This window comes from Vicia villosa, linkage group LG4, assembly GCF_029867415.1.
Source record: "Vicia villosa cultivar HV-30 ecotype Madison, WI linkage group LG4, Vvil1.0, whole genome shotgun sequence".
NCBI classification, from domain to species: Eukaryota; Viridiplantae; Streptophyta; class Magnoliopsida; order Fabales; family Fabaceae; genus Vicia; species Vicia villosa.
The window spans coordinates 150,967,215-150,985,947 of NC_081183.1; the positions used below are offsets into that span (position 1 = coordinate 150,967,215).

An 18,733-nucleotide genomic window follows, 5' to 3' on the forward strand; every position below is an offset into this window, starting at 1 on the left:
TATTTGGAATAAATATTGACCACATATATTATTTAATAATAAATTTTAAAAATAATTTTTCTTTGAAAATAAAGACAAGATAGAGTAATAAGTTAGGAACACATAAATTAAGTCTAGTTATTAGCAATTATAACATTATCTTCATTTGTTTAAATAATTCTTAAAAACCGCTATTTTTTTCAAATTTTAAAACGTATCATTTTATAATTTTTGAAATATAATTTAAATAACTTTTAAAAAAATATGCTTTTAAGAAGAAATAAGAGTATAATAAAACTGACCGTAAAATAGATTCAACTGCCTATTTTATCTCAAATAATTTTAAAAAATATAATAAAAAGCTTACTCTTTAATTTCAAAGTTTAAACCATCAGTTTCACTTTTACTAAACTCTAATTAATCAATTAATTTCCTATTTCATACTCCTATTTCTCAAATACAAACTAAATCATTTCGAAAACACATAAATCAAATTTTAAAATTTCAACAATCAAACAAAACAGTTTCAAATTGTAGCCAAATAATTCAGAGTTGGTACTGAGAGGTTACGACACTCATCTAACATTATTCAACCTTATTTATATCAATAATCGAACTCAATATTTCTCGAACTTTTCTTCTTTAAGAAGAACTCGTGTACCACTCGAGTCTAAATACTCGATTGAACAAAGTTGAAGTTTGAATCATTGGAATATGAGCTTTTTACACACTCACACACACAAACCCAAACATGCACTCATAGAATAGAATCTGAAAAATCATCAAACCATCTTTACCTCTGACTCTGTCTCTCTCTATCTTTATCTGTCACTCTCATTCTCTTTCAATCTCTGAATTTTTCTCTTGGACTCTTGCTTCTTACCTCACCTTTCCTTCGATTCCCTCCCTCTTTTTTCACCTTCTCCACTCCCAAACAAACTTACAATTCTTCCTTTCCTTTTCACATTACCCCACTTCACACGTCCTCATTGCTAAAACCAACTAAATCTCTCTACCTTTCTTCATTTCATTAGGGTTACTATCATTTTTTCCATTTCACCCCTTTTTAGTTTTTGTGGCTTTTTTCAAGCCATTCTCTATTTTTGTTCACTACCCTTTTCTTTTTATCATTCTGTAATCACAATTCCAATCTCAAAATCCTAACTTTCTTCACTTTTGCTGATTTTGTTTCTAGGGTTTGTTTGTTTGTTTGTTTATTCATGTTCTTCAAAATCTGATTTTGAAGTACAATGCTGTTTTTTAGAACCCTTTAAGCTTATGATTCTAACCCAGAATTTCATTTTTTGAGATTCAGTTTGTGTTTTTTACAAGTTTAGATTCTGTTTCAAACATGGGTTGTGTTCATGGGAAGTGTTGTAGTCTTTACCCTGCACCATCAATTGGTGGGTCTAGGGACTATAGAGAGCTTGGTCCACAAAAGAAGCATGTGCTTACACAGAGATCACTTCATTTTGTTGATGTTCCTTCTCACAATTTCACTGTGGAGTATTCTATTTTTACTCAGAGAGGTTACTACCCTGACTCACCAGATAAGGAAAATCAAGATTGTTATTGTGTAAAGACTCAACTGCAAGGTAACCCTAATGTTCATTTCTTTGGTGTTTTTGATGGACATGGTGAATTTGGTGGGCAGTGTTCTAATTTTGTTAAGAATAGGTTGGTAGAAAAACTGTCAAATGATTCTGCCTTGTTAGAGGATCCTGTTAAGGCTTATAATTCGGCTTTTTTGGATACTAATGATGACTTGCACAAGAATGAGATTGATGATTGTATGAGTGGTACTACCGCGATTACGGTGTTGGTTATAGGGGACACGCTTTATGTTGCGAATGTTGGTGATTCGAGGGCGGTTCTGGCTGTTAAAGATGGGAATAGAATTGTTGCTCAGGATTTGTCCTCTGATCAGACACCGTTTAGGAGAGATGAGTATGAGAGAGTGAAGCTTTGTGGTGCTAGGGTTTTGAGTGTTGATCAGGTGGAAGGGCATAAGGATCCGGATATTCAGACTTGGGGCGATGAAGAGAGCCAGGGTGACGATCCTCCGCGATTGTGGGTTCAGAATGGGATGATTCCTGGAGCTGCTTTTACAAGGAGTGTAGGAGATAGTTTGGGTGAGACTATCGGGGTTATTGCGGTTCCGGAGGTGTTAACGGTTCAGCTTACACCTAATCATCTTTTCTTTGTTGTTGCAAGTGATGGGGTATTTGAGTTCCTATCAAGCCAAACTGTTGTTGATATGGTATGAGTTTTGACCTGCAACCTGTTTCTTTATGTTTCCTTTTAAGATATATACTCAATTACTAATTATGCAGGTAACATTTTCATTGGTTAATTCATACTCAATGTAATTCTTGTAGGACATATGTCATTATCAATGTCATCTTCTACGTTTGATGAAATTGCATGTTATCTGTTAGTTTTTCATTTTTAAATTAAAAAATAGTAGTACTAAAAAAAATAGGTAGTGTATTTAATGTGTCCATTTTATGCATTGATATTCCTAATTTAGGCTTAAAATGTATTAGTAGTATTAAAAATATATTTTCAACTATGGAATTACCTAATACATTAGTAGTATTATTTAGGCATATATTTAGAAATAATAATAATAAATGCACTTCCATGGCTACACAGACTTGGATGAGATGGTAAGAGATCTCTTTCAGCTTAACTGGGCACACAGCAGTGTTAAATTCTCTTGAGTGAGAGCTTTACTGGCCATTGTGGTTCTCCCGGCTCAACTGAGCACACATTTTTCACCAATTATTGTGAACTGTTTGCGTAAAAATAACCTTTCACAAGTTAACATTTGTAATTTTTAGCATTGTGGTTGCAACTAAATATGATGGCTAGAACCTTGCTTAATCTGTTACTGATTTAAAAAAAATTGACGAAGTGCTGTCTATGTTATGATTCAATATATAAACTCTATGATTTCTTTAATGGTGTAGGCCGCGAGTTATTCCGATCCGCGTGATGCATGTGCTGCCATTGCTGGAGAGTCTTATAAATTATGGTTGGAACATGAAGGTCGAACAGATGATATAACAATTATCATTGTTCAGATCAAAGGCCTGTCTAATGTATGGCCTTCTTAAGTATACCTGGATTATATAAACAGTTCAATAATTTTCCGTCATTTGACTTGTTTATACGATCTTTGTTTTTTCTGTAGTCAGGTACATCTGAATACGGATCAGGAGAGATCAATTTCAGCGCCGTAACAAAGGCCAAGAAGGGAAAGGGAGCGTCTGGTGTATCTGCTGCCAACGGTCTAGATGTTCACCGTGCCGTGAGGACTGGTTTACCCGATTCACTGTCCTGTCAGCATGTGGTGTCATCGAGAAGCCAAGCCATAGTGGTTCCTTCTCCCGAATGTCAAAGTCCAGTTGAATTGGTACAGTCTTCGTAGAGCATTGTTTCATATTAGTAACCCTCGCACAATAAAATTTCCCCTTCTCCGATTAACAGTGATCGAAAAGAAGCGCTTTTAGGTGGTACATATCTAAGTTCTATCTTTTTGAGCCTTCTGCATCACCAATATATTATTCATTGAGTCGAAATGCCGACTCAATTTTGTTAGGCTGCTGAAGGCAGAAGGTGCATTATCTTATCAGCTGAAGGAGTTCTTCTCTCGGACTTTTAGAAAGCATACTTTCTATTTTCAATGTTTTGCTAATTCTAAGTTAACATGTTATTTAACTACACAGAAGCAGTTCAGAATACACCTAAACTTAACTGCACCTTCTTTAAAAGTGGATGTATAAAGAACTTGAAATAAAGAGAGTCTAAACTTGACTACCACTTACGTTGAATTATATTGGTGAATGTATTATCGTGTAGCTTTGTAGCTCAAATGGGAGTTCTTGGTCTGGTTAATTTGTGTGTACGTTTTAAAATTATTGTATTACTTATTCTTGTGTAAAGTTATCTAAATACAAATGAGTATAAGTACCTTCGTCAATGAAGGTTGACTAAGTTACTAAGGAGTTACCTCATATACACTAAAAAGGTTTGGCCTGACACATGTGAAGCCTTTGGAGCCTGAAGTCACTTGGCCTATGTTTGGCTTTTGAGAGAAATTGCGGTAACACCGCATGTTTCACAAAAGCTACAACTAGTAGTTTCTCAAAATTACGGTTGAAGGAGCATAGAACGTGCGGTAGCGGTCACGTTTCACAAAAGCTACAACTACTAGTTTCTCAAAATTGCGGTTGAAGGAGCATAGAACGTGCAGTAGCGTTCACGTTTCACAAAAGCTACAACTAGTAGTTTCTCAAAATTGCGGTTGAAGGAGCATAGAACGTGCGGTAGCGGTGGCATATCGCTTCACCAAACACACACCAAAACGCTTTCTTACAAAAAAAAAAATTTAGGTATGCTGCAATCGCAATTATTTTTAGGAATTACCTTTTTCACTTTTATGGATGTTTCTTTACCACGGTAAAAAAGTCACAATTCACAATTGCTTTTACAACTTTTTTCACACTAATTAGGGTAAATTGATGAGCAATCTTTAATTTGTTAAAATTTAATTTGGAGATGTATTTCTGTATCAATATAAGGGGTTCTCGGAGATGCATATCTATAAAAAAATTAATTCAAATTTTAAAGAGTTTTATGGAGATGTATCTCCAGACACATTTGTTTCATACACTTGTGTCAAATCATTTCCTCTTTTTTCATTTTTTACCGCCACTCAAAACATTTCATTGGAGCTCTTTTGTTGCAAAGTCATTTCCAAACCCTAATTTGGGTATTTGCAGGTTGTTCCGAGACACCCCTTAAGAGTCTACTTCTCTCACTGTCCGCCGCAAAGATCTTGATGCCATACTTGAAATTTTAATAGTCATTTGGTACTAGAAAACTATTGGAGGGTGTCGTCTTCTGTACAATACAATGGGCTTATGCAAACGGCTACATCGCATGATTTTATAGGGCGTCACATCCTATCATACCACATAGGTCATCTAATCATTAGGTACTGAAGGCTAAGGAGGATGACCACATCATAGACGTACGTAGCATCTATTAGCGTATTATGGATATGGTGAGATCGGGTATAGAGACGTGACTTTTTGAGGAAGAGAGTCCCTAGTTGACCCTCGTAGAGAGCATTATTGTCGAAGTGCAAAATGCATTGCAATACAGGTGGAGAAAGCCGAGAGGTTAGACATACACAAAAGTTTATGTTTGGTTGTATTTTTTTTTTGTATTTTCGAAACAAGTTATGTATGTTTGAATCAATTAATATATGTTTTCTAATTTATAGCCTAAAAGATCTAAAATATAAATTGGCCTTAAAATGTGAAGTTTAGGACAAGGTTGTGACTTAGAAAGCATTCAGGGGGATTTACAGAGATTCATCTTCAGATACACCTCAAATAATATTCGGGGATGCATCTCGAGATCAGTTTTTGGCAAAAATGAGGTGTGTGGCTGAATTACAAAGGACTTGTGTGATTTTAGGTGCGTTCAGATATGCATCTCCGAATAACATAAACCATAGCACTGGATGATAAACAAATATCTTAAACCATAAAGAATTGAGCCCGAGTGGGCATACAGAAGGTTAAAAAACAACATCGACTCCACGTAGGCGAAATGTGTCTGTATAACATGAGCATCAAAATAGAGAATAATCTCAGAGGTATAAATATATCAATATTGCCAACAAGGCCAAAATACTAGATATAAATGAGTTCATACTGTAATTATTTTTATTGTCGGATAAAGCGGATAATCATCTCTGTCGTATGTAATTGTTTTAAAGAATTCTTTAGAATTTATAAAGCAACGGGTGTCGCTCATTTCCCCTGCGCGGGTGGGAGGCGCCCCTATTTATCAAACTTATAGAAATTATACGTGAGTGTCGTCGGAGGAACCTATATCCTACTAAAGAAATCAAACATAGACACTACGGTCAAAGGAAACTAGAATGTTTTGTAGGAATAGTTCTTGCTCAAAGCACTTCATCCTGTTCCAAAAGTCTCACGCTTGGGGGTTACATAGGCATCCCGATTAGGAAGATTATGGAAGACAAAGTCGAATCATCTCATCAGGGAAAGAAACTGACAAAATCATTACTAATAACAGATTGAATTCTATTTGTTGTTTGTAAGTTTTGCTGAAAAGGACTCACGATCGCGCTTGGATACCGGATCTGAGTTAAGTCTCAGCCGGCGACACTCCTCCTCTGGGAGTCAAGTACCAAATCAGGATTAAGTCCCTGTCGGTTGTGCTCCCCGTTCCAACCCGGGTCGAGTTACACTTTCCCTTCGGGGATCAGGTACTTTACCAGATCAAAGTTAGGTCCCTGTCGGCTGCGTTCCCCAATACAACATGGGTCGAGTTATACTCTCCCTCTGGGGATCAAGTACTTTACCGGATCAGGGTTAAGTCCCTGTCGGTTGCGCTCCCAAATCCAACCTGGGTCGAGTTTACATTCCTCCTCTAGGAGTTAAATACTTTACTGGATCAGGGTTAGGTCCCTGTCGGCTCCGCTCCCCAATCCATCCTGGGTCATGTTTACGTTCCTCCTCCGGTAGTCGAATATTACAGCGTCACACACACCTCGTGCCTCTGACAACGGTTAAGCCTTCGGGACTCTGAATTGCACCTAAGCCATTTAAGCCTCCGAGTCTCTGACCCTCACCTAAACCAGTTAACCCTTCGGGCCTCTAAACCGCACATGTCACGCCCTGCGCCTCTGACCCTACTCTACAGCGTCACCCCGCAATGGGTTCTGACATCGGTCACGCCCTCGTGCCTCCGACCCTACTTTAACTTCAACCTGCAAGGGACTCTGAGCATCAGTTATGTTCAATAAGAAACCTCTTACCAAATTAGAGAAAGAATTGCAAATTCATCCTTGAAGGATGACCAAGACAACGAAGAACGGTTAAGCAACCTTTCAACCAAGCTAAGTTACTCCTTTACCCAAACAATCGGGATAGGAATAACTCATACATCATAGGAGAACAAAGCATTTTAACTAGATGAGACATCTCTTGCTCAAAGTGTTTCATCCCACTCTTTAAAAGGGGCTCAAAACACAGTGCGGAGCCGCAAAGGACTTAAGTCATGAACGTTGATAAAACAGTTTGAGTCAATGAATCAAGACTCTATAAATGCACCAGTGGTCCTCCGGGGTCAGAAGTAAAATAAAGACTATGCAGGAGTTGCCGACTTAGAAACGTCTAAAGTCTTCCATGACTTGACTGAAAATAAAACACAAATTACTAATAGGCCGGATTCCCCTTGGGCTCTCCGACTTCTCCATAGTTTAAAACTCGTCGAGTTCTACGATAACAAGGGTCAAAGATATGCTAGGAAGCTCTCCGATTAAAACATGACTCCTAGCCAAGTCGAACAACTTACCGGTTATGCTAGACAAATGCCTTTGGCACCGATTAAGATCAAGAAGACCTCCTTCCGAGACCAAGTTATCAGAACCTCTAGCAAGATATTTAACCTATGTGATCGGGTTAAGCGCCCAAATATATATACAGATCGGCCAGATATTAATCCATTAATATACACTTGGGGCTATCAGTAAAAAGTCAGAAATAGGGCAAAAATTATAGCCTGGGCTAAAAAGGTTCTTCAAGGATCAGATCTCAATCCTTGGGGTCATGTAAAAAATAAGCAAGATCTACTAAGGATTTTCTAGACTTATGAGCATCTAAAGCCTTTCATGATCTATTACGATCATAAATCGCAAGGCCCGACATTGGGTTAATGAAAGAATTAACAAATGAGTCGGAATCCCGCTGGGGCTTTTTGATCTCTCCATATCTATAAACTGTTGGGTTCTACAATACCATCGGGACAGGAACCCACTGCGACTTCTCCAAATAAAGTTGGACACCTTTTTCTGACTATGACAAAGATAGAGAGGAAGAGACCCATGATCATCACTAACTTGATGTCACGTCATCACAACGTGAGGAGATACCTGGATAAAAATCAACATGGTATGAGGGCAGAGAATTATGGGATTCTTTGTCTGAACACTTCAACTCGATGGGTCTCATGCTCGGGGCGCTTATGTACATGTCATAATTCTCTGAGTCGAGTAGTATTAAAAGAGTAGTAGCAGTCGAGCTGCTACTAAGGAAGCTAAAGATCAGAAGCCGAGATGATAACTCAGAGCTATCATGACCGGCTTGGTTACAAAAAGGTAAATGATCATAAACCGTTACAAGCCATGGATGGAGTCGGTTACACATGATTAATGAAAACGTTACAATACTTATGGAAGGTTACAAGCGTTACAAAGCTGCTTAATGGCCAATGGATCAAGGATTTCACTATAAATAGGGGTTCCCACTCGAGGGATAAACAAGACCTTCTTCTTGGGTACACGCGTGTCATGATCGTTCCACTCGAATTCTCCAATATATTCAATATCTCTGTACAGTGACTTGAACCGATGAATAGCATAAAAAAAGAGCGAAAACCTTAAAGGTCACCATCAATGGTGGCCCTTCATCTTGCTCCTAACAAAAACTATATACAGTTGCAGTCTCGCCGGATTAACTTCCGAAAGGTTATTCAAATATGTTCTGTCGGAACAATTGGTAAACAACTTTATTATAAAACCAAAGAGTTGTATCAAAATAAGAAAAAAAATTGGAACTTTAATCCAAAAAAGTACGGAAAGATGGTGTGAAACAGCCGGATAAAAGAAGAGATGTCAACCGAATATTGTATATGCCTTTTTTTTTTAATGAAAGACTTTCCTTTTTCTATTTACAATCCATTTGTAGTTTGTACAGTCTATTCAAAGGATCCAACTATTTATCCAAATCATCTAGACAAGCAATATAAATGAACCATGCATTTTCTAATCTAATCTACTCTATGCATAAATTGGTAATATCTATTCTATGCATAAATTGGTAATATTTACAAATTCTGGAATTATACTATCTTTCAAGAAACTATGTGTTATTGATAAAATATCATTTTTATCCCTTTACGTGTAATAGATAATTTCTGCAACAACTATTTTTTATAATTTGAGGATTCTAAATTTTATTCTTGTATCACTCATTGTTTTTCATCAGGCAAGCCAACAGGCCGGTAGCTTTCTCCATAATGTACAAGGCATTGCTTATGTTTGTTAATTTTGTTTCTCACCACTCACCAGTATATAATTGTTGTTGTAATAATCATTTAACTTTTTTATTGTTTTGTTACTTTCTCATTATTTTATTGTTAGTTATTTACTGCTAATTACATGTATGTCAATTTTAATTATAATAATATATTTTTAATATTTTAATTTTAATTTTAATAGAGTCAATAAATTTAAATATAAATATATGAAATTATCAATTGGTTTAATCAACATGTGAAGACCCTCTCAGATTAATTCTGTTGTTGATTTTAGGAAAATATTTGACTGATCTTTTTCGAATAATACTAAACCAAGTGACTCTTCCTTATTAGAGCGTACTGTTATATTATATTTGTTAGAAAACATTTGATTGCAACGATATCATGATTAGAGGGAAGTAATTATCCATGTTATTTCTGAAATTTGATTTAGATGTGCCAATGGCTGGCTCAATTGAGGATATAATGCTTTTACGAGTCGCACATCTTAGCTGAGCTTTTATATATTAATTTGCAGATTCTGGAGAATGAGAAGGTCCGATTGGATTACCGGGCGGTGCATTTGAATACATTGGATGATGAGGTTGAGTCATTCCCTTCTAAAGCTCGTGTGTATTAATTAATATAATATTAATAGATGGATCAGGCATATTGTTTCCACTTGTGCACAAGTGAAAAAAGATGCAATAAAAATGTCTTCAGATCTATGATTTTGTTTTGATGGAAATTGTTGTATTCCTCATCGATGTTAACTAATGTTCACAACATCTCCAACTCTGTATTTGCAGAAGAGAAAGCAAAACAATAATTTCATTGTTTTGTATGCTGTTTAGTTGTTACTTGTCCTTATGTACACTGTATGTTATGTTGTGCAAAGAGAGTAATTATGTTGTAAGCTTTTGTAAGTAATTATTTAAATGAAATTTTGCTTAAGGATATTAGCTTTAAGTTTCAAATATCACTATCAATTTTGGCCTTTCATTCTTTTACTAATAAGTTTTATTGTACCGTTGTTACATGTGAATCAATGCTTATGGAAGTTCTTATCACAGTTACTCTTCTTTTAAAAGAAATTGATGGTAAGGAAGCAAGGATCAATGCAATGTGATGTGCTGTATTGATGATATAACATAAACATCAATAGTGTATAGCCTTCTAAAAATAAGTGTACTATAATTATTTTCTTAATCATAATTTTTTTAATCCTCCTATTATTTGAATAAAATATGAGATGTTTGGAACAATTTCTACCCTAATATGTATTATACAATACAATTTATTATTTCATATTTTATAATTGTATTTAAGTAAATTATATATCAATTAAAATTGAAAACTACTCATTTAAGAAGTTTTCACGGGACATTATCACCACAATACGTTTTTTTATTTTAATCAATAAAATATTATAAATATTTATAATTAGCGTAAACTCACTATTTTCACGGGACACTATCATTATAATACTTTTTTTATTTAATCAATAAAATATTATAAATATTTATAATTAGCGTAAACTCACTATTTTCACGTGACACTATCACCACAATACCTTTTTTATTTAAACAACAAAATATATTATAAATTTTTAACCTTATCACTGATATTTATAAATATTTATATTTATTAGTCATACTTGTAAATACTTATAGTTATTAGACATATAAATTTAACATTTCTCATTCAAATTTTTAAATTAACATTCATCATTCGGATTTTAAATTAATATTTCTCATTCAAATTTTAAAACTTCTTTTCTTACGTTTGTAATAAATTATTCATCTTAAGATATGAAGTACCCGTGCGGATGCACGGGTCTTCTCCTAATTTTTATAATTTGAGGATTCTAAATTTTATTCTTGTATCACTCATTGTTTTTAATCAGGCAGGCCAACAGGCCAGTAGCTTTCTCCACAATGTACAAGGCATTGCTTATGTTTGTTAATTTTGTTTCTCACCACTCACCAGTATATAATTGATGTTGTAATGATCATTTAACTTTTTTATTGTTTTGTTACTTTCTCATTATTTTATTGCTAGTTATTTATTGCTAATTACATGTATGTCAATTTTAATTATAATAATATATTTTTAATATTTTAATTTTAATTTTAATAGAGTCAAAAAATTTAAATATAAATATATGAAATTATCATTTGAAAATTAACTATAAAAATTTTTAATATATTTTTTCATAAAGATAATTTTATAATTTAAATATAATATATTTTATTATGTCACGTATATCAAACACAAAAAAGATAAATAATACAAGTTGTACTCAATGGACTGTGAGTGAGACAACTCTCTTTAACCATTAAATTTACATTTTCATTTTTTTAATACTATGTTCTACTAATATTTATTATTTTAGCTTTTTTAATATAAATGTATTCATTGTTTTGTTATTTATTTATTACCAAAATAAATAAATATTAAGTAAATAAAAATGGTATAGATTCCAAAAAATATATATTATATTAATAAATAAATGAAATGTATCCTAAAAACTAATAACTTAAGTAGATCACATGTATAAGAAAAACTATTTTCTTATGTACTTAACTTCGTAAAAAACTATAATTGTGTGATGTGTTTTAGAACTAAAAACTTTTGAATATCTTCTTACTCACATTTTTATTTTTGAAAGTCATGTATAAAAATATAATAATATTTTTTAAACTTATTCAATATATATTTTTTATTAATTAATTGTGTAATAATGTAAATATAATAAATAAAAAGTAATTTATTTAATTTTAAAATATTAAATAAAAATTTAAAATTTAAAATTTTCATAAAAATATAATTATAAAATTAAAAAATTGGACAAAAACGTCAAAAGAAAACCTACTATTAATAAGAAGGTGCTAAGAAACAAATTAATTTAAAAGAAGATGAGTAATTATTTTGACAAAAAAAATATAAATTTTTTCCTTTTCCTTTCTCCCATCTCTTCCATTTTTTTCCACATTTTGTTTCGGAAACCACTAATCTTCCTTTTTTTTTTTTTTTAAACTCAAAAACAAATATTTATATACTCTTTAGCATCCAATAAGTGATTATGGGGCATTCTTTTTTAATCAATTTAGTTTCAACAACTTTTCTATTCTTTTTTTTATGATGACACACGAGTATTTGACGGAAAAAAACATGTATAACATATTTTGTTAGACAATTTTTAATGTCACTCTTAAACAAGACATACCAACTATATTTTTTAAGAAAAAGTTAGGGCAAAAAAAATATACAACAATTTAATAAAATTAAATGACCCCTAACTATGATAAATAAAACATTTTTAAAATAACATTTGTCTATCAATCAATCGAAATGCAATTTTATAAAGTAATTTGTTTTAAGAATGCTCACTGCTCAAATTTATAAGACTAGCATAATTCAATTAAATTTTGTAAGAGATTAAGATTATGTATATAGTTTACTTTATTAAGTTATAGTTTATTTTTTGCTATTTCAAATAATATTTTAGATTATAACTTATAATTTATCTTCTTTTTTTTTTTTTAATTTTCTTTAATATTTTAACTAAAACTCTCTTCTATTAAGAGTAATTTAGTATTTTCTATTTATGTACCTTTTATTCTTGCTCACTAAGTTCTTCATTAGGACCTATGTGGCAATCTTGTATAAATAGACTAGTAGTGTATGTCATTAAATACAACAATTTATTCTCCCTCTTTCTGTGTAGCCGTCATTTTCTCTTTTATTCCATTATTTCGATCATCTTCGATCCTTGTGCCCTAACAAACTGGTATCTAGAGCTCCGGTTAGAAACACAGGGAAACACGAGTGAACGTGAGTTTGTGTGTTTGATTTTGCTTCTCGGTTCGTGTTGAATCTTTGAACAAAATCGTAACAGAATCACATTTTCTGATTCTGTGGGTTTGGGAAACACTGTGAGTGAGGATTTGAGTGTATTGCATAAGGTAGAAGATGAACGGAAACGGCAGTTTGAGTACCAAACTTCCATTTTTTGATGGCAAGAACTGGAACAGATGGATGATTCAGATGCGTGTGTTATTTGGGGCTCAAGATGTTCTAGAGCTTGTAATGGATGGATATACTCCGGTTGCAGCAAATGCGACGGAAGAAGAGAAAGAGGCGCAGAGAAACACGAAGAAGAGGGATCAGAAGGCGTTGTTCTTCATCCATTAGTGTGTGGATGTGAATGTGTTTGAGAAGATTGCTAATTCGATGACGTCAAAGGGGGCGTGGGACACACTGGTCAGATGTTACAGTGGTGAAGCATCAGTGAAGAAGGTGAAGCTTCAGTCCCTGAGAAAGCAATATGAGAATCTCAACATGAAGAACAATGAGAAGGTTTCAGAGTATATCTCCATAGTGATTGTGATCACTAATGAGATGAAGGCTTGTGGAGAAACCTTTTCTGAACAAGTAACCATAGAGAAGGTATTGAGGTCACTTACTACTCAATTTGATTACATTGTTGTAGCAATTGAACATTCTAAAGACCTGGAAACCATGAGAATAGAAGAGCTGCAAAGTAGTCTAGAAGCGCATGAGTTGCGTCTAACTGAAAGAACTTCTGAGAAGGAAGTTGAGCAAGCTCTGAAAGCTTCTTTTGTCAAGAAGGACCAGAAGCAGTCTTGGCCAGAGGCCAAGAATAGACGTGGTGATAGATTCCAGAAGTCAAATGCATCAACTTCTGATGAGAAGAAACATCTGAAGGGGAAGGAGAAGTCTGACAAGAAGAAAGTTCAGTGTTACTGTTGTAAGCAGTTTGGCCATTTTGCTAGAGATTGTTGGTCAAACAAAGGAAGGAAATCAGAAGAAGCAAACATAGCCAGAGGAGATTCAGATGATGAACCTGTGCTATTGATGGCTTCAGAGTCTGACGGAAGATGTTTGTCAGATTGGTGGTATATGGACACTTGCTGTTCAAATCACTTGACTGGAAACAAACAATGGCTGATAAATTTTGACTTTGAAAGGAGGACAGAGATCAGATGTGTTGATGATAAGTACCTTTATGCAGAAGGAATGAGAAATGTCAAAGTTAAAGTGAATAATGGGAAGAATGTTCTGATCAAAGATGTTTGGTATGTTCCTGGAATCAAAAGCAATCTGATGAGTGTGGGTCAGCTCATTGAAAAAGGTTTCTCAGTTGTTATGAAGAACAATTTTCTGAAGTTGTATGATTCTAATCAGAAGTTAATTATGCAATCTGAACAGGGAAGTAACAGAACATTCAAGGTGAATGTAGAAACAACTAAAAATATAGTGTCTTAGTGCAGAAAGCTCTGAAGGAGATAGTAAGTTGTGGCATAAGAGGATGGGGCATCTGAACTATAGAAGCCTAGGGCATCTAAGTTCTAAGAAGCTCGTACGTGGCATTCCGAAAATTGTGAAGCCTGAGAAGTCATGTGAGGTATACATGAAAGGCAAGCAACCCAGATTGCCATTTGTATCAGAGGTAGCCTCAAGAGCAAAACATGCTCTGGAAGTAGTATACTCTGATGTGTGTGGACCATTTCCAGAACCTTCACTTGGAGGAAATAGGTATTTTGTGTCTTTTGTGGACGAGTTCACAAGAATGACGTGGATAACACTCATTAAGTTTAAGAATGAGGTGTTTACAGAATTCCAAAAGTTCAAGGTGAAGGCTGAGAATCAAAGTGATAAGAAGTTAAAGATTCTGAGAACTGATGGTGGATGTGAGTATAACTCTACATAATTTCAGGAGTTCTGTGATGATAATGGAATTGAGCATGAGGTTACTGCTCCTTATACTCCTCAACACAATGGTCTTGCTGAACGAAGAAATCGTACTTTGCTTGATATGACGAGAAGTATGCTAAATGAGAAGAAGCTTCCTCACAATCTATGGGGAGAAGTTGTTGCTACTGCAACATATGTGCTCAATAGATGTCCAACACAGAAGCTGAAGGAGATTGTTCCTTTAGAAAAGTGGACTGGAGAGAAGCAGAGTGTTAGTCATATGAAGGTTTTTGGTTCTGTGTGTTACAAATACGTTCCAGAAGCTAGAAGGAAGAAGTTGGATGACATAAGCAAAGTGATGTTATTGGTGGGGTACCACAATACAGGTGCATACAAGCTTTATTGTCCAGAAACTAACAGAGTTGAAGTCAGTAGAGACGTCATTGTGAAAGAATCAGAAGGTTGGGATTGGAGTAAGTCTAAACCAACTTCTGATATAGAGATAACTTCTGAAGACTTGTCAGAAGTTGAAAGTTCTTAAGAAGAGTCAGAGTCAGAAGATGATTCTGAAGACTCAGATGATGAATCTGATTCTGATCCAGATTCTGATGATGATCCAGATTCTAGTGGTGGTCATGCTTCTAGAAGTGTAAACTCTGAAGACGTAAGTTCTGGAGGAAAAACTTCTAGAGGTGGTAATTCTGAAAATAGTGTTTCTGGACAAGGTCCAGAAGATACTGTACCCAAAAGTTCTGGAGAATTTTCAGAACAATTTCAAAGGCCACAAAGAATCAGAACCATACTTAGAAGATTTGCAGATTATGACATGTTGCAAGACACAGAAGTTGACTCAGAGGGAGATGTCATTCAGTGTGCCATGTTAGTAGATTCTGAACCATTGGGTATTGAAGAAGCACTCAAGAATAAAGTATGGCTGAATGCCATGAAAGAAGAACTTGGGGCTATAGAGAGAAACAAAACCTGGGAGTTGATTAAGCTTCCGAAGAAGAAGAAAGCCATCAGCGTCAGATGAGTTTTCAAGGTGAAGCTTAAGCCAGATGGATCAGTTGGGAAACACAAAGCAAGGCTAGTGGCCAGAGATTTTCTTCAGAAACCTGGATTAGATTACTTTGAGGTGTTTGCACCTGTAGCTAGACATGAAACAATCAGACTGGTGATTGCCCTAGCTGTAAATAGGAACTAGCCTCTGATGCATCTGGATGTGAAGTCAGCATTTCTGAACGGTCCATTAGAAGAAGAGGTATACGTGTCACAACCTTCTGGTTTCGTTAAAAAGAATCAGGAAGGGATGGTATACAAGCTACATAAAGCTCTTTATGGACTGAAACAAGCACCCAGAGCTTGGAGTTTAAGGATTGATTCTTTTTTCAAGAAGCAAGGGTTTCAGAAATGTGAGATGGAATATGGAGTTTATTGCAACATTCTGGAAGCAATATGATTCTATTGTGTCTTTATGTTGATGACATATTGCTTACTGGGAGTTGTCCAGAAGATCTGATCAAGTTTAAGAATGTGCTAATGAATGAATTTGAGATGACTGATCTGGGAAATATGGTATATTTTCTAGGGAGGGAGATTCTGTACTCAGAAGATGGTATCATTCTGCATCAGCTGAAGTATGAACTTGAACTTTTGAAGAAATTAAAGTTGGAGAATTGCAAAGTTGCAGTTACACCGTCAGAAACAAATCACTGGATTCTGACTCTGAAGGTGAAGATGTTGACGCTACGATCTTCAAATAGCTGGTTGGTTCTCTGAGGTATTTGTGTAATACCAGACCTGACATTTGCTATGCAGTTGGAATGGTTAGTAGGTTTATGAATAAACCTAAGTGGTCCCATTATCAAGCTGCTGTCCGAATTTTGAGATATATCAAGGGAACTCTGAAGTTTGGAGTATTGTTTCCTTCTGGAAGAAAGGAAGAATCAGAGTTTATGAGTTATTCTGACTCTGATTGGTGTGGAGACAGAGTTAATAGACGAAGTACTTCTGGATACTTGTTTAAATTTCTGGGAGGTCCTATTTCGTGGAGTTCCAAGAAACAAGCTGTTGTTGCCCTATCAACTTATTGTTAGAACAAGAATTATTCTGATCAATATTCTTAGTTTTGATGATAACAATGTATATGAATTTTGCGTGAGACAATGTGGTACTCTAATCCTATGCAATTTCCATTTCAGGAAATATATAAAGAGTATGCACAAAATCAGCGCAAGAAGCACTGACTCAGAAGGTTCAGCGTGCAACATCAGAACATGCTCTGGCAAGACATCAGAAGATGGTCAAGCAGAATTAGAACATGGTCTATTGAAGCATCAGAAGAACTTGAGATCAGAATCAGAAGCACTGAAGTTCTCATGGTATCACGCTAGAAGCATTTCAAGGTCAGAAGACAAGAAAATGATCTGCACCAAGCTGCTATGACTCTGATATATTCAAACGTTGTATCTACAAAGATCAGATCAGAAGCAAGTACAAGATGGCAGGCTACGCTGACTGACAAAAGGAACGTTATAAGCTATTAAAGGCAAAGTCAGTTAAAGCAGGAAAAGCAAGGCTCAAGGTAGTTGACAAAAGAGTGAAACATTAAATGCAATGCTGTACAGATCACGCAACACATTAAATGCTCCCAATGGTCATCTTCTCAAACGCCTATAAATAGAAGTTCTGATGAGAAGCTGAATACAACATTTTGCGCAAACATAGAGAAACGCTGTCAAACTCAAAAGCTCTCAAACTTCATCTTCAACCTCACTTCATTACTGTTGTAATATTTTTAGTGAGATTAAGCTTAAACTTGAGAGAAATATCACAGTTGTGATTATAGCTTTTTAAGAAGCATTGTATAACTCTTGTAAGAATTTGTTTACATTCATTTGTAAAGAACTAGAGGAGATCAAGTTGTGATCGGATTCTCTAGAAAGTCTTAGAGGGTATCTAAGCATTGTGTTCCTAGAGTGATCAGGTTGTGATCAGAATACTCTAGAAGACTTAGAGGGTATCTAAGTGGAAAACCATTGTAATCAAGATTGATTAGTGGATTAAATCCTCAGGTGAGGTAAATCACTCTAAGGGGGTGGAATGGAGTAGTTTCGTTAACAACGAACCAGGATAAAAATCATTGTGCAATTGTTTTTATCTTAAGAGTTTTTAAAGTACACTTATTCAAACCCCCCCATTCAAAGTGTTTTTCTATCCTTCAATTGGCATCAGAGCGCCGGTTCTAAGGTGCAAGCACTTAACCGTGTTTAGAAAAGAGTCAGGAAGAGAAAAACACTAGGTCAAGATGGTTGAAACTCCAACACCTACATCTACATTTGGCTCTGCTGAGCAATACAATGGAAATGGTAACAATGGCTACACTAGACCACCAGTATTCGATGGTGAAAACTTTGAATATTGGAAAGATAAACTCGAAAGTTACTTTCTTGGTTTAGATGGTGACTTATGGGATCTTCTGGTGGATGGTTACAAACATCCAGTGGAAGCTAGTGGTGTAAAGCTCTCAAGACAAGAGATGAGTGATGATCAAAAGAAGCAATTCAAAAATCATCACAAGTGTAGGACTGTTTTGCTGAATGCTATCTCATGCTGAATATGAGAAGATATCTAACAGGGAAACTGCCTATGATATATATGAATCATTGAAAATGACTCATGAAGGAAATGCCCAAGTCATGGAGACCAAAGCTCTTGCCTTGATCTAGAAATATGAAGCCTTCAAGATGGAGGATGATGAAAACATTGAGAAAATGTTCTCAAGATTTCAAATGCTAACTGCTGGATTAAGAGTTCTTGACAAGGGATACACCAAGTCTGATCATGTCAAGAAGATCATCAGAAGCTTGCCAAGAAGATGGGGTCCTATGGTGTCTGCTTTCAAAATTGC

At 35.0% G+C, this 18,733-nt stretch overlaps 1 protein-coding gene across 2 annotated transcripts; it reads left to right on the forward strand.

The window, feature by feature from the left end:
* The first annotated feature begins 745 nt into the window (after nt 1–745).
* LOC131595510 (probable protein phosphatase 2C 35) lies at nt 746–3,879 on the forward strand. Of its 2 annotated transcripts, none has more exons than XM_058867865.1 (3): nt 746–2,239; nt 2,952–3,083; nt 3,180–3,367. In XM_058867865.1, exons 1-3 carry the CDS (start codon nt 1,331–1,333, stop codon nt 3,222–3,224), a joined length of 1,086 nt encoding a protein of 361 aa, XP_058723848.1. In that variant the 5' UTR covers nt 746–1,330; the 3' UTR covers nt 3,225–3,367. The 2 variants fall into 2 exon arrangements, with proteins under 2 accessions (XP_058723848.1, XP_058723847.1); XM_058867864.1 differs by having other exon boundaries at nt 751–2,239; nt 3,176–3,879.
* The last annotated feature ends 14,854 nt before the right edge of the window (nt 3,880–18,733 follow it).